The 16,703-nt window shown below is 40.6% G+C and overlaps 1 protein-coding gene across 3 annotated transcripts in view; it reads right to left on the bottom strand.

Annotated features, from left to right (window-relative positions):
* LOC127429797 (LIM domain kinase 1-like) overlaps window positions 1–16,703 on the bottom strand; it is an 83,362-nt gene that overhangs the window by 62,016 nt on the left and 4,643 nt on the right. Inside the window, exons 1-2 of one of the 3 annotated variants that reach the window (XM_051679016.1) lie at window positions 3,101–3,188; window positions 2,318–2,658 (exon numbers count right to left, since the gene is read on the bottom strand). In XM_051679016.1, the coding sequence (XP_051534976.1) occupies window positions 2,318–2,415 (98 nt within the window). In that variant the 5' untranslated portion in view covers window positions 2,416–2,658; window positions 3,101–3,188. Of the gene's footprint in view, window positions 1–2,317; window positions 2,659–3,100; window positions 3,214–14,289; window positions 14,390–16,703 lie in introns of those variants that run through there. The other 2 variants (XM_051679015.1, XM_051679017.1) reach the window with 2 other exon arrangements.

Here is a 16,703-nt window from a genome sequence, read left to right as displayed (position 1 = left end):
TACTTTTATGCTGCCTTTATGTGCTTTTTGGACCTTCAAAGTTCTGGTCACCATCCACTTGCATTGTATGGACCAACAGAGCTGAAATATTCTTCTAAAAACCTTCATTAGTGTTCAGCAGAAGAAAAAAAGTCATATTTCCATTTTTGGGCGAACTATCCTTTTAATGAATGGATTATATACAATAATGGTAACACTATATTAATAATAATAATATTAACAACTCTCACTTAACAAAAGTTCAAAAAGTGATTTTGCTAACAAGTCTCACATGTGTCTTATATTTACAGTTTTATTGCAGTGGTACACATGACGGTAAGGGTCATTTTGGTCTGGTACCTTCTGTATTTGACTGTCCTGGACATGTTGCTCCATACTGAATAAAATCAAGAATGATGGAGCATTCAAAGACCTCCAATAAATCAAGTACATTGTTAGTGTTTAATGTTTTGTTATGTTGAGCTTTAGAAGAGTTTCTGTTATGTTGGAGTTTTGGTGGTGAAGAGTGGAGATGAGGACAGGAACATGTGGTGCATGATACTTATTGCTCTCTTTATTTAACAACTGTTGTGCTAACTATAGCATAGTGACCAAGCTGTACTCTGAAGTGCTTCCCACCAGCATGTATTTAGCATGCTTACATTCACTTACAGTCACATGCTAATATGTCAAGAAATAAAAGATTCATTTGAGTAACTTTGACATGTCTAATTTTGTTGGGTTTGTCCAATTCAAGTAGGTTCTCTCTTCACAAAATGTTTGAGTTGAGATTACACAGTAATTTTAAGTTAGGAAAACTTACTTCAAACATGTGGAACCACTGTCCACGGTTGAATCAAGTCAAAGAGTTATTGTTTTGAGTGTATGTTTATATGCACCTGTTTAACTATATAATGTAATAAACAGCAATATTTAACTATATACTGTATATTTTTACAAATATGCCACACAGAGACTTCAGTAAACATTTTTGAGTGATGATGCAAACTAATCGATGAATCTAGAGTTTTAAACAAATCTATGTTTCTGACTTTAGCTACAGTATATCACCTGCTGTATCCAGTGCATCAGTGCTCATTCTATCAGTCTGAAGAGAGAACTAACTGCTCTCTTAAGCCAGGTGCACACAACATGACTGACCGCAGACTGAGTGTATCAACTACACGAACATTCGTCCCTGACTGAAGCTACAATCCGAAATTTATACACAAACTGATTTTTCAAATTAATTCATTATAATATTTCAACAAATAACTTGAAAGAAGGGCTGGCACCCATCACTGATTTTCATAGAATGGGATAAGTAAAGCAGCTGAAAATAAATCTGTGATTTATGGGTGCTAAATGCATACTTATAGGCTAAATAAGGGACAAAGTAACAGTCAGCTGACGCAAAGCGGAGAACTCCTGTATCACCCTGAAGGGGTTTATATTTTTTCGATAATAACTGGCTAAGTGTATGTTAACCCGTTAATTACCTGGCTACTAACCTCTAAAGTTTTAATCAGTGTTAATACACCCACTCTGCTGTCCTCCACTATGAGACACTGCAGGAGATTTATGCCTCTGTTCAAATGGCCTCCAGGCACAATTATAGTGTAGAAAGTCTGATGAGTCTCAGAACTGGAATTAGGCTAACCATCACATCATAAACTTCAGTACTTCAGCAAGTTATGCAATGCTGTCTTTAACTCAATTCTGAAGCACAACGGGACACCAGTGCTCATCAGCCCCATATTACTGAGCCCGACCTGGAGATGATCACGAATGCACCTGCACTTTCCTCTTAAACCTTTTTTTCGTCCAGCAGGTAATTATCCAACTGATTGCTTAGTAAAGTAACAACATGTCTACCCTGAACAAGACACATGATTTAAGGCATCATTCCTATCTGTAGCACAAACAGTGCAGGATGAGTTACATGCTGAAGTGTAATATTTAGGGTAGGTGTTTGTTCAAATCACAATACGATCAAACATATTAGCAAAAACTACTAATTAGAATAGCAATAACAATATAGGACACAAAACCATCACCAAAATCACCTAACTGAAACTCTGTTGGGTGGAAAAAACCAGAAGGGAAACTATAAAGACAACACCCCTCTTAACTGATCATCAGATACAAACATATACCCTAAAACGTGTGACACGTGAAAAGATTTACAAAGTCTGAAATCAATTTACAAAGATATTTTTTCACATTTAATTAAAATCAAACTGAATTCACAATAGTTTTTAATGGCAGGAATGTGAACGCAAAAATGTACAATACTATGAAACTCTAAAGCAGCTTCAAAATAACAGAACAAACTTACTTTCTGCCTTTAATTCGCCGGTAGCGCCGACTTCTGCACGCAATCATCTCGCCCCGGAGCGAACGTACCTTCTCGTGGGGTTCTGGAACAACACTCATGTTTAACAGTGGCGGGGACTGGTTATCTCTAGACCAAACCGCAGCTAAAAGCGTAACTCGTGTCTTTGTGACGGCACCAGACCTCTCTCACAACGTTTGCGAGCGCAGCTGCATTCTGGGCTGCGTTTGATCATTTCCTGCATTCTCTGCACACTCACGGCTTCATGGGAGCAACAGTGACCCCATGACACTGAGCTCTTCCTCTCCCTTTCCCTCTCTAGTCTGTTCACTCAGTAGACACTTCTATCAACAACAGAATGGCACACACTTCCTGTTTCACTCACAGTACTGACAAAAGACAAGCAAAATGTACTTTTTTTGGACATGTTTCATGGCAATACCACAGTATTTTTTGAAGTACCCTGGAGTACTATTCAATGCACCGAAATGTCAGCCAAATTTCCTTGAAAAATTATATGTATTCCTAATCACTTTATTAGCACTTTGTATGGTACAAATGTGCTTATTTTAGCCAAAAGTCATTTTTAACATCTGAGTAGTGTTGAGCAATACTTTAAAATTTGCTGGAGCCTAGATGATTTGAAGGAATTAAATTGTGAAATCGATATCGACCTCTGAAATTTTGGTATCATGACAACCCCAACAATTGCAATCATTCAGTACCATGAAATAATGATGTGTAATAGTCAAATTAATTTTGTTTATTCAGTGAAATTCATCCTACCTTGCCCTGCGATGTTGGAACACCATGAGAGTGGATCTTGTGTGAAAATCCAGTAGATGTTCTCTAGGCAAAATTTGGAGATCTGAGCTGAAGAGTGTGAAGTCCAGTGTGACTGTTAAATGAACTGACGCTGAATGTACATGTGCAGTTCCTCACGCTGGTGTCAGGTCAGCTGACGTGTTTCTCAATTAGTGTTGTTCAATGTGACTGACAGACGAAACTCAAATCACCTGCCTGTCATTCACTCCTGCACTTCCACAGTCATATCAGGAAAGGTTCTGGAGTAACACTTCCCAAAACAACACCTCCAACACCAAACCTCAATGCATTTGAAACTGATTTGAGACTGATTTGAGATGGTGTGGTGTTCCCCAAGATTCAGTCCTTGGGCCTCTCCTCTTTTGATATATATATATATACACAACTTCTCTGGGTGGTTATAGAGTCTTTCTATGTAGTAAGTGATTGCAGAGGTTTCTAGCTATGCAAACTTGATTTTGTGCATTGTTGCATTCCAAAATGTGTCAGACCACAAGTCATAACACAACGCAAGTACTCGTTGCATTCTCAACTTTTCCATAAGGGGCGCTATAGCGAGATTAGTGTGAACTGTCCTCTTCTACAGTTTCTATTTCAAGTCAATTACTCTATTGGCTGAGTAAAAGTTTAAAGAGAATATTGCTAAGCAAGTAGACTCAGTGGGTAGAAACGTTCTTCTGTGTTTGGCCTGGAAGAATGATCATTAGTTCATTGGTCCCTCTAGTACAGTTAGTCTAAAAGTAACTCAAATGAACTACAATAATTCATTGCAGTTTATGCTGTGTTTAACCATGTTGTGAATTCCCACCTTTTCTTTATGAGGTATGATGTCGAGGAATTCTAGCCCTTGTCCATGATCCGGAAACAGCTCTGATTATAAGGGTGTGTTCACACTTGGCAGGTTTGGTTCGATTAAAACAAACTCTGGTGTGATTGCTCTGTTAGTGCGGTTCATTTGAACAAGTGTGAACGCTGCCATCCGAACCTTGGTGCACACCAAACAAGTGGACCGAGACTGCCTGAATATTGGGTCTCGGTCTGCTTCCAAACAAACTCTGTTGCGGTTCGATTGATATATGAATCAAAGATGTCTAAAAGATGTCTAAACGGATCAAAAACAGTAAGTAATTTGCCTAATACTGACCTCAAGCATACCTGGTTTGTCTCTTCATTAGGAGTTATGTTGCCCATAATAGTTCGGTATATACAGGCGTCGGAACCACCGTCAGCCGTCCTTGCAGCATATCTTCATTTGTGTGTGCAACGGAGGAATTCCTGGTGCTGTTTTGACTCATTTACATATTTTATTAGCTCTTCATTTGTTTTCCGATATATATATATATATATATATATATATATACATAAATCCAACGAGCACATTTTGCCCAGCAGCCAGCATTGTTTTGAATGTTCTGAAAGTTCCATTGCAAAATATATGTCATAAAAGCTGTCCAATCAGGTTGTGACTTTTTCCTGATGCCTTTTGTTTCGTATCTTTAGGTTCGGTGTTAAAAATGCCAGTGTGAACGCTAAGCGAACCAGGACTAAATGTATCATTTTCTTTTTTAGTCCGGACCAAGAGGACCAAGAGAAAGGAACTACAAGTGTGAACACACCCTAAGAGCTATTTTCCCATTAAATGAAAGAATCATTTACATCCGCCAAGGAAAACTGTATTTTTTTCCACCCAAGGGACAACTTGCAGTCCTCTAAATAAACCACACTGCTGAGCTGTTCTCAACCAGCTCTCTTTCCTCCCTCTGTTACTCTAGTCTGTGTTCAGATAGCAGCAGCTGATGAATTCTTAAATACTTCTCATTGTTGATTTTGTTCAGGCAGATTACTTTCAATGATGGCAGGTAATCCTTCCCTGACAAAATCCCCTGCCAGAATTTCATCAGAAAATCAGAAAAAGAGAGAGTTCACCTAAAATAAAAATTCTGTCGAGATGACTTTCCTTCTTTTGTGGAACAAGTTTTAGGTTTGTTTGGGTGATCTTTCATGAATGGTTTCAGGTGACCTCTTTACCTCACCGTCGCCTCTCAAACCCAACCAGTGCCTCACGATGCAAGCAACAGTTGTGAGAAGTACATCTCTGAAAATCCACAGCACTGTCTTTCCCTCTACTTCTTTCCTTCTGACCCAGTTGATTGCCAAATGTCCCCCTGTCCTGGCACCGAGACAATTTTGTAATCCTGCCAATTTCCAAACCCAATGAAATCACATTTGAAATCGGAAACAGTAGGTTTACTTTTTTTTTTTTTACTAAAATCGGTCTGTAATTACCGAAATTCGAAACACTTCCCCCAGTGGCCAAAGCAGGAAGGGTTGGGTGTATGTGCATGTTTAAGCTCCATTTTCTGTGTGAAATGTCCATAGAGGTGCGCCAAAAGCGAGTTGTAAAGCGAGTCATCTTCAGCTGTACATGCTGTAATACAGTGAAAAGGAATGCATATTTTTAAACTTTTTATTAACCAAAACGCCAAACCTAACAATCAATATTAGAGGGAAAATCTCCGATTCATGCTCATCACTGATTATGCAAACGCAATTGCTTCCTGGTTTCAATACAGTATCTGAGCCCAGGTCTCCCATGCTGCTTCTGCAACATACTTCATGTGGGGAAGGTAAACACAATCAAGCATAGCGTCAGTTCAGGCAGGTCACGAGAGTCACACTTGAAGCCAGCTGATGCTCAGCTGATTATGAAGTCTACCAATACAATTCATATGCTCAACAGAGCGGTTCTATTTAAGTCCTCCATTTATGTTCAATGCCTTAGCTGCCTTATCATTGACATGGATGCAAGCTGCACTTGACACCCTCCTCGTGAGTCGGCGAAATGTTGCTGATCCAAGGGTACCAGAACTCTCGGAAACAACATGTTGAATTCCCATGTGATCATCCTGGGAAATAATCAGGACCACAGACACTTCCAGTTGGTAAAGGCTGACTAACTTTGCCAAGTTTCAGACCTATTGAGTTACAAGTCATAAAACCAAAGATGTTTACCAAAGACTAAATATAATTTAATGGTATCGGTTTGATATAACTACAAACATAATAGGGCTGAACATTGATTTCAAGATGTATTGATGATTTCCCAATTAAAGTCCGATTCACAAGATCTTGATTTGATTCGAATCAGATTTATTTCAGATTGATTAGGGTATATTTCAATTATAATGTCCATTTTGCTTGCATATGAAAGGAATTCTCTCTCAGCTAATGCAGTTAATTATACAGAGGACCTGCTACCTTGGTGCATTATGAAAAAAATATTTTTACAAATAAAATTTTATAATTTGTTTTTCATCATTTCATCTAAATGTTGCTTTATAGAAATGTACAAAATTCCATGTAGTCCATCAATAAATATGAGGTCTTGAAATTGCATTTACAATATATACTACACAGTAGGCCTATATATTGTTACATGTTTATTTTTGACATACATCATTTGTACTATTTACAAGTATTTACGCTGATATGTACAAGTTCTAAAATGGTACTCTACTGTCTCTGTAAGACTGGTTTGAGCGAGCGTTTTTGGCTGTGCCTAGAGGGTAACATCCCTGGTCTCACGAGAATCTCTTCGCTGATATTGTGTCGAGTCCACACTTTGATGATAGTTGCCATGATTTTGCGAAGTAAGAAAATTGATATTTTGCTGGTAGCGGAACATTTGTGTTAAAGGAACTTTGTCCAAAGCTAACCAAAAACTACCCCTAAAATCAGAGGGAAATGATAGGTAAACAAGAATGTTGTTCAAGCCCCAGCCCTAAGTTTAACCCTCAACCCTATCCCCAAAATCTGATTTGGTGGTATATCCAGAACCAACAAGGATATTGATGCGGGTACATTTTCTACTTGGTGAAATCACGGCAATTATAGGTAAAGCAAGGTAAATTACTGCAAATACAGAAAAATAGATTCAAAGCATTCAGACAAAGGAATCCTTTGTGATGCATTGTTCATGTTTTGTTTCATCACTGTTTGTTGTTTGTGCTGCAAGCATTTGCATTCACATTTGCTTTTCTGGTTATGTCATTTAACGGATGAACTGTGAAAGTAAGAATTCAAAACTTAAATGAAAGTGTTGAAGCCATGGAAGAAAAATCCCCAGAAATTTCTTCAATCTAATCTTGAAACTCAGGTATATTCCCCCAGGTCTGTCAGCTGCCTCTGTCAGGGGTAAACCGCAGGAAATGCAGCTAATATAAAACAAAACACTGGCCGTAATAAGCATATTTGACGCAGAGGTGGGTGGAATCAAAGCTAATCATTTCATACTGATGCAATTATTCCCTCCTGATTAGAACTGGTGATTAACCAGCTTCATAATCGCCAGTCTTATTGCATCTTGTCTTTGACGATCACAAACGCAACAGCTGGCACAAACAGATCCATTTGTTCCGTTCATTATCGGGACACATAAGCGGATCTGGAATGTTCTGGGGGGAAAAAGAAGAAATGATCCAAGATCAGGTGGATTAAAGTGTGTTCAAGCACTGACAGACGTAATGGAATACACCACATGCCCTGAAAACCGTCCCAAGAACACAGTGTGCAGGGAAGATGAGGTTAAAAAAAAAAGTTTTTGTATATGATGACTTGGACCAAATAAAAGCAGCCAATAAGTGCCCAACATAGATGGGAACTCCTTCAATACTGTTTAAAAAGCATCCCAGGGTGATACCTCAAGAAGTTGGTTGAGAAAATGTCAAGAGTACATGTCTGCAAATTCTAGGCAAAGGGTGACTACTTTGAAGATGCTAAAATATAACACAGTTTTGATTTATTTTGGATTTTGAACATAATTCCCATAGTTCCATTTATGTTATTCCATAGTTTTGATGACTTTACTAATATTCAAAAATGTGAAGAAAAAAATAAAATAAAGAATAAGTGTTTCAAAACTTTTGACCGGTAGTGTACTTTGAGGGGAGACTGGGTAGCTCAGCGAGTAAACACGCTGACTATCACCCCTGGAGTTGCAAGTTCGAATCCAGGGCGTGCTGAGTGACTTCAGCCAGGTCTCCTAAGCAACCAAATTGGCCCGGTTACTAGGGAGGGTAGAGTCACATGGGGTAACCTCCTCGTGGTCACTATAATGTAGTTCTCGCTCTCGGTGGGGCGCGTGGGGAGTTGTGCGTGGATGCCACGGAGAATAGCGTGAAGCCTCCACACATGCCATGTCTCCGCTGTAACACACTCAACAAGCCACATGATAAGATGCAAAGATTGATGGTCTCAGACGCGGAGGCAACTGAGATTTGTCCTCCGCCACCCAGATTGAGGCGAGTCACTTCGCCACCACGAGGACTTAGAGTGCATTAGGAATTGGGCATTCCAAATTGGGGAGAAAAAAAAAAAAAAAAAAATACTTTGTTGTTGTTGTACTTCCTCCTCAATTATATGTTTGACACATGCCACTACAACTTCTTTGTGATACTTTTTTAGTAGAGATAATAGCCGGCGCATGCGCCAACGATGCGCACAGACGATGACCACGTCCACGAGTCGAGAAAATCTGGCTGGCGCAGACTAGATTGACAATATTTACGCCACGCATACTGTGCGCGGAGAGATCAGCAACACGGACGCGCCAAGTATACTTTGGCCTTAAGACCTTCCCTTTTGCTCTGGTGTGCATATTTAGTAATAATTAGACAAGTTCAATGTAATTTGATTTTAAACCATTTAAAAATCAAAGCACCCCGACAAGGCTATTTAACCGCAGCAGTGTAACTCAACACACATGATAATATTTGCGTTTGCTGCCTCACGGATGTGTGAACCTGCCCGGGCAGAGCGCATACAGTATACTGGCAGTGACAGTTTGATCATTTTTGTTTGACTTTAATGCAAGATTTTATCATTTGAAGATGTATCATGCTACTTAGACTCATAGCTCACTGTGCACTTTATTTGATTATTGATTACAATAATCATTCTTAATTACCGCGTCCCAACTCCAGACGAAAAACCGATTAACCTTTCATGAAACTTCGTGGTTAACAGAATGTAAAAAATGTCTAATAGTATCTGGATATTCTTTATCTGGATTGTATTTACACCTTACAGTCAAATGTGTCACCTTTGTGATTAGACAGAGGTCCGATCAATGTTACCCGAGCAAAATGGAAAACGCAACTTACGTATCACATCAGAGGCTGTGATAATTGAAAATTCTCTGTATTTTTACTAATTTTAAAAGCATTGATGGATAATTCAAATAGTTTCATGATCCGATGACAATGCATCTTGCATTTACACCTGTCATTTAATGTGGTCAAGTGGAATCCAATAGCGATCTGATCACTGAAAACGCATGTAATGCAAGGTGTAAATGGGGCCTTTGATTCCCCTCCATACTGGAATAAACACAGGCATGGGTTCGCTAATGAACTAAAGTTCAGTAGGGACAACCCTCGGAGTAGTTCAGATCTAGACAGGTGGAGTTGGGGAGGAGGAGGGTGAATGCTATGCAAAGCTGCTCTGCTAAACCTGAGTGAAAGCTGTTGAGGTGAGCACCAGTTTTATATGTTTTGACAAAAGGGTGTATTTGGCTGATTGGTTTACGTAGAGGAGTTCAGGAACTGAACCTATCGGCCTGGGCCATGTAGAGTTTCCTAACTTAATAGGACATTTGTTGCTTAACTTCACAATCCTGCTTTGACCTATCTGTGCCATGATCAAGTAAATCACTTTAAACCCCAGAATTCTGCGGTTTAAAGAATTACAGTTTGGATTCCTGTAAAATCCACATAGATCGGACAAATACTAGCATTCTTTAAGACCGAGTAGTTGACAAAAAACAACCAAAAAAACAACTGGTTGTTTTATCTGATTGGATTAACGTGAAGGCCTATAACTTGAATAGCAGCATTCCAGAGGGTTATTCGCTCGAAGTGGATCTGAGATGTGTACGTCGTGCAAGGGTTTTCATTTTGACAAGCCTGTTATGATAGTGAAGTACTACAGTCTGGGCTCAAAACACAAACACAATTCAGTCTTATGCCATAGCTTCATGAATAGTCTGTTGTAACATTGGCAGTCATTACCCTCGTCAATAGGTTTTAACAGGTTTTTGTATGTTCCTCTCATAAAGCATGATTATGTTTAGTACTTCAGTACAGTTTGAACATGCATGTTCAATATCACAAAATTAGCCTTTCATTTTCATCTGTTTCCACACAGACTCTGATGATGAAATACCTCCTTCTCGACAGTTACATTACAGTATTTTACCCTGACCGATCAAGAGACAAAAACTTCCAGTGGCCAGAAAAAAAGCTTCTACACACGAGGGACTGAATGACACTAAACACTTTCCAGTTATTGGTAGAAGGAAATGATCCCTATCACACACTGAAATACATTGTGAAATGTGCAGCGTGGATTTCAGGATTCCCGTCAGCACAGAAGAACAGCTGACTGAACGCACTCTGAACACACTAATGGATTATTGGGACAGAAGCAATTATAAGGAAGCAAAGCTCAAAACAGAGCAGCTTACTGCAAACACAGACAAAGGCCGTTGTGTTATCGCTGCTGTAAGCATCTTATTTCCTCTGCTGAGGGGCAAACATGAGTTCTGCTTCCTGCATGTGATCGACATTAGTGGCAAGGGTTTGAGGAAACACAGATAGGAACAATTCTAGTTCAATGTCTATATTCTAGCTCAGTTAACAAGGTTTAATAAAAATAAAACACTATTTTTGCATAGCCTATTGTGCTGCTTTTCTGTCTACTGCCTAGATTAGGGCTGGGTTTTAATACAGATTTCACACTCACGTGAAAACCAGGCTTCAACTGCACCACACAAATGCGTTTAAAATGTATCAACCACCGGACGCCAGCTTCGGCGGCCCGATAGCACAAAATTTAATAGCATCACTAGCATGTGCTTTACTTGAACCAATCTTAGGATTTAAGCATCGATATTGAGATCATTCAAATGAAAATCACCATGCATCGGAAAACCTATATTTTACCCACAACTAGCCTACATACATTCTAAGGCAGCATCCTAAGGCTGTGTGTCCAAAGCGTTTTTTGCCAGCTGAAAATGTCAGGCACTGTTCTGAAAACGCCCAGCTGGGAGCGCTTGAGAGCGCTTTTGGAGGCGCAGCGTTTTTGGTGCTTTGGTTGCTATGATACGGAATATCTGCGGAAGTAATGTGTTGCAAGTCCCTAATTTCGCAGACAGTTTGTGTTATCAACAAGTACTGAATGTAAAAATGTCAGCACAAGGAAGAATACTTGCTCTGGCCCTTGCTCTGGATGATGGCTAAAGCATTATTTTTCATATTAATAATGTGGTAGTCCGGGAATGTCATCTGGTACAGACATGAATATTCAGAGACCAGCAAACTTCTCCTCCATCATTGTTCAGTCTTTGTACAAGTAAGATGTGACGGTTGGTCGGTGTGGTTTTTGTCCCGCCCCTCCTCCACTGTGATTGGATGTCTGGGTAAAAAGTGACAGTGACGAGCGCTGCGTTTTACCCAAAGTTGAACATTTTTCAACTCTCGGTGACCAGAAAAAAGTGCCAAGTGCACAGCGTTCAGCATGTAATAGACGCTCAGCGCCTTGTCACGCTGCTGGCTTTTTTAAATACACGGCGCTTCCTTTGCAAACAATTGAAAAAATACGCTGGCCTCAGGAAAAAAAACGCTTTGGTGGACACACGGCCTAACTGTCATGGAACCGGTTCAACAAACTCATTGGAAAGAAACGAAGAATGATTCATGAAACATGAATGAATGAAACATGAAAGAAACATCACTATGGCTTCAGAGCACATTTTACTCTACACAATTAGGCATGAACCGATATCAGATTTTCATATTGCTAAAGCTTTATAGCAGTATACGGTATTATCCCGGTATTGCATTACCTTACAAAATAGGTTAAAAGATAAGCAAACATTACTCTTTAATTGCTTTTTTTATATACCAAAGAAACAAACAGTTAAATAAATAAACATTAAATAGATAATTCTTTTAATAAATGTTGATGAAAGTCAAGTGGTCATTTTAAAACAAAAAATTTATTTTTTGTCAGCATTTTCTTTTTTTTTTTTTTTACATTCTCAATCACCATACATATTATAAAATATTTATAATTTATAATTAAATTTACCATCCATAAATAATTCTTACCAGCCATGAAACTATATTTTGCTTTATTTTCCTCAAATTTGGCTAATAGTTTTTTTATTTTAAAGTGTCCATGATAACATAACTGTGCATGTTAACTCTTGTGGTTGGTATACTGTTAATACCAAATACTCGTCGATTAATGCAATAAATCATCTCCACTGGACCATAATAAGGAAAATTCCTACCACTGGAGCGATTCAAGCTTGAACTTCCACCTGTTTTCGGCAGCAGGCAGTAAGCGAAACTCCAGCTTTACAGACATAAAGGCTTGCTTCGACACTAGCAACAACACAAGATAAGAACGTGTACTTGCGTTCAAACACAGTTGGATGGAGCTCAAATTCGAATGCAGCAATCTCGAGAAGCGTTTTAAGTTTCAAGCTACGTTTCACCTCTTACACCCTGAAGGCATTTTTGAAAGTTTGCCTGCTAAATGGCAAAAAGAACATAAATGCTCATAACTTTAAGAAAAAAAGTTGTCCAAAGTAGAAATTGTTGTAGTTTTACTCTAAGTGTCCAGAAACCTCTCCGAGAAAGTATTCAGGTGTTTTATTGAACACTAAAACTGAATAAGTGAAAACAATGATTGAAAACATGTCAAAAAATATAATAATAATATATAACTCTTTGGCACCTTATTCTGTTACTCCAAAATAATGTGCGTTGAGTGCCTTCTTGTGCGCTGTTTGTGTATATGTGCTCTGGTGCTGCTAACCCATGAGGGAAAATGCCTTTTTCCAAATATGGATTCTAACACTCTCTAGACATCCAGTAACAACAAGCATCAAACACATCAAAGGATCGTGTTTCAGTCAATCAATCCCAGAGAAATTGTTCTTATAGAGATGTAATTTGCAATTAACCACCATAGCTTGTCCTAACACTCTTTGAGGAATATTTCAATATCTATACATCGTATTACATTGAGTGTGGGCTTGTTTGATTCAGGATCGTCAATTTAAGTTGCAATATTCCTTTTTTTATATCATGTTTATATTTCATGAAGTAATAAATCAAAATGTGATAAATTATGTTTATCTGTTTATTATACATGTGAATTTCACACGCTAATACTCTCTGTAGTTTGGTCTCTGAGTGAAATATATTTGCTGATTGTATTCTACTAATCCAGACCTTTCCAAAGATATATAACACATGGCTATATGATCTTTTGGATTGTTTTACTGGTTCTAAATATGATTTTTGTGTGCAAATTTGCAAATGATGAAAATGGAACAGTTCTAATTTGTCAGCAAATTTAAAAGCAGTATTTTAGAATTGGTCAGATCAGCACAAAGATAAGAGTCTAAGTTTTAAAAAGACATATATTGAGCAGACCAAGGAAGTGATTATTAAATTTTTCCATTTTCAGAATTAAAAAGAATAAAGAATAATTAAACTACAAAAAAGTAGGCCATGTATTCACTATGGACATTGTCATGACTTTCCAATTAATTTAAAGATTTTTATTCATTTCAATTACTTTCCAGGCCAGGAAAACACCATTTTAAAAATCCCTGATATTTCCATGTTTTCCAAGACTTGGGAACCCTGGATTGCCATCGTGAAGAATTTGGCCAAAACAAGGCATCTAAGCTTAACATTGCAGCCTATCATTTGCAACAGCCTTTGTATTGGAAGTACACGACTGATGCCTTAAAATGCTGCCTATGTAGCCAGCTCACTAGGTTTTGAAACAGTGTTTAAAGACAGAGCTGTAAACCGCTACATGCTAATTGCTGAACCTTATTCCTTGAAAACAAAATACATAAATCTACAATAAAATTTTACTGTAAGCATTTAGGATTATTGAAACAGCAATGTCTAACAAATGCAATTCAACAAGGGAATAAAAATCAAGCTTTTGAGTGTGCATTGAGGAAGTGCACAACAATATTGACATTACAAAAAAGAATGATGCAAACAGCAGGTCAGACAAGAGTTTTTTCCCTCATTGATTCAGTAAAAATGAGATCTCACCTGAAACACAGCGTGTGCCAGTCCATGTTGAGCGCCTGTAGATACTGCTCATCATATATGTGCTGTCTGCAGCCCGAACACACCGGTAACCTCCTAGCAGCTGAAGAACACAAACACAATTAATACACAGTGTTAGGTCAGATGAGAAAACCGATTCATAAGGATTGATGTCAATGATGTTTGGTCACAAGATACATGACAATCAGTTGCATTTTGGCATAGTTTTAGTGTCAATTGTTTGTGTCTGTCTCTCGCGACCTTGGGTGCGCTTCGCGTTGCGCTCGCTTTGCAAGATTTCGTTTGCTCCTGTCGTCTTGTGCTTGTGTTTGCTGTCTGCCTTCCCTGTTGGTTCAGTACTTTTTGTATTTATTCTAGTTTGGTTTTGTTTGTTTTCTTTTTCTCCATCGAGACAGTTTTTGTTATGTATGTTTTCTGTGTATTAAAATAAAAGTTCATTGTTTGCCTAACTGTGCTTGGGTCCTTCCCTCAAACACCCTGATTCGTGATAGCACAATCCAGCCAATTCTGGACCCAGCAGAGGCACAATGGGCATCTTCCTTTTTCCATCTCCCCTCACTGGCTTTTCCATCTGTCAGCACATGATTCAGCTCTTCCACCTTGGCAATGTCCGTCAGAGAGGAACTGACGTGAGGGACTTTGCATGTGAGTTTTGATTGTAGTGGACGAGCTGGACTATGAGACTGATCTTAAAGAGGTTTATAACATCTGCCTCGATCAACATCTCAGTCAGGGGGAGATGGAGAAGCTGGGGCATTTGGGACTTTGTTGACCATCATTTTGAGTGCAGGGAGTCTGCACTCCCATCCCAGGAGGGGTTTCCCCAGGTGGACAATACCATCATTTAACCCTCAACAAGCCCAATCCCCAGTCATCCTATGACCTGTAAAAGGAGGAGGAGTAGGAAGAAGAACAGGTCAGCTGCAGCCCCTCCGCTTGTTCCCGCTGCCGACCACCAGAAGGCTGTGGCCATTCCCGTTGCCGACCGCCAGAAGGCTGCGGCCATTCCCGTTGCCGTTCCCCAGTCGCTGCCAGCGCTCCCGGCCACGGAGGCCGTTCCCCAGTCGCTGCCAGCGCTCCCGGCCACGGAGGCCGTTCCCCAGTCGCTGCCAGCGCTCCCGGCCACGGAGGCCGTTCCCCAGTCGCTGCCAGCGCTCCCGGCCACGGAGGCCGTTCCCCAGTCGCTGTCAGCGTCCTGGGCCACGGAGGCCGTTCCCCAGTCGCTGTCAGCGTCCTGGGCCACGGAGGCTGTTCCCCTGCTGCTGCCAGCATCCTCGGCCCTGGAGGCCGTTCCCCTGCCACTGTCAGCATTTCTGGCCACGGAGGCCTTCCCCAGTCTCTGCCAGTGCTTCCAGTCACAGAGGCAGTTCCCCTGTTGCTGCCAGCGTTCCCGGCCACGGGGCCATTTCCCAGCCGCTGCCAGCGCTCCCGACCGTGGCGGTCGCCGCACAGTCTGTCCAGTTTCCTGAGGCCGTTGATGAGCATGACCAGTTCCCTGAGGCCGTTGACGAGCCTGACCAGTTTCTTGAGGCCGTTGACGAGCCTGACCAGTTTCCTGAGGCTGTCAACGAGCCTGTCCTGCTCCCTGTGGCCGTTGACGAGCCTGTCCTGTTCTCTGTGGCTGTCAACAAGTCTGTCCAGTTTCCTGAGGCTGTCGATGAGCCTGTCCTGTTCCCTGTGACCGTAGACGAGCCTGACCAGTTTCCTGAGGCTGTCAACGAGCCTGTCCTGCTCCCTGTGGCCATTGACGAGCCTGTCCTGTTCTCTGTGGCTGTCAACAAGTCTGTCCAGTTTCCTGAGGCTGTCGATGAGCCTGTCCTGTTCCCTGTGGCCGTAGACGAGCCTGTCCAGTTCCCTGTGACTGGTCCTGACCTCTCCCCAGCGGCCATTACCCTACCTGCTCTGCCTATATTGTATGAACAGTCAGCCCTGTAGAAGCCTCCTCCCTGGCAGCCGGACTCAGACCCTCTCCTAAAACTTCCCTCTGGGCCACCTGACCCTGACCCACTCCTGAAGTTTCTTCCGTAGGCACTTCATCCAGACCTGGCCTTAAAACAGTCCTGCCGGCTCTTCCCTGGTTTCCTTCCCACCCTTTCTTTTGTTCTTTCTGCTGTGTTAGTACCCGTTCTGTTTGTCTTGTGTTTTGTCTTGGGTTGGATGTCTCCCTTGTGGGGGGGTAGTAATGTCAGGGTTCAGCCACTTCTATTGATTATGTTTTTATTGTCTTTGTGGCTGAACTCTGACACTCATGTTTAGTGTCTTGTCTAGTCTGTGTGAGAATGCATGGCTCGCCCTTATGGCATTGTCATGCGTTCTCTTGTCGTGTTGCTTATTGGCATGAGTGCATTGCTCTTACTTCATCCTTGTGGCATGCATTCGTGTCAGTTATTTGTGTC

The sequence above is a fragment of the Myxocyprinus asiaticus genome, chromosome 39, assembly GCF_019703515.2.
Source record: "Myxocyprinus asiaticus isolate MX2 ecotype Aquarium Trade chromosome 39, UBuf_Myxa_2, whole genome shotgun sequence".
NCBI classification, from domain to species: domain Eukaryota; kingdom Metazoa; phylum Chordata; class Actinopteri; order Cypriniformes; family Catostomidae; genus Myxocyprinus; species Myxocyprinus asiaticus.
Note: the sequence above shows the minus strand (reverse complement) of the source record. Positions and strands in the feature narration are given on the sequence as shown.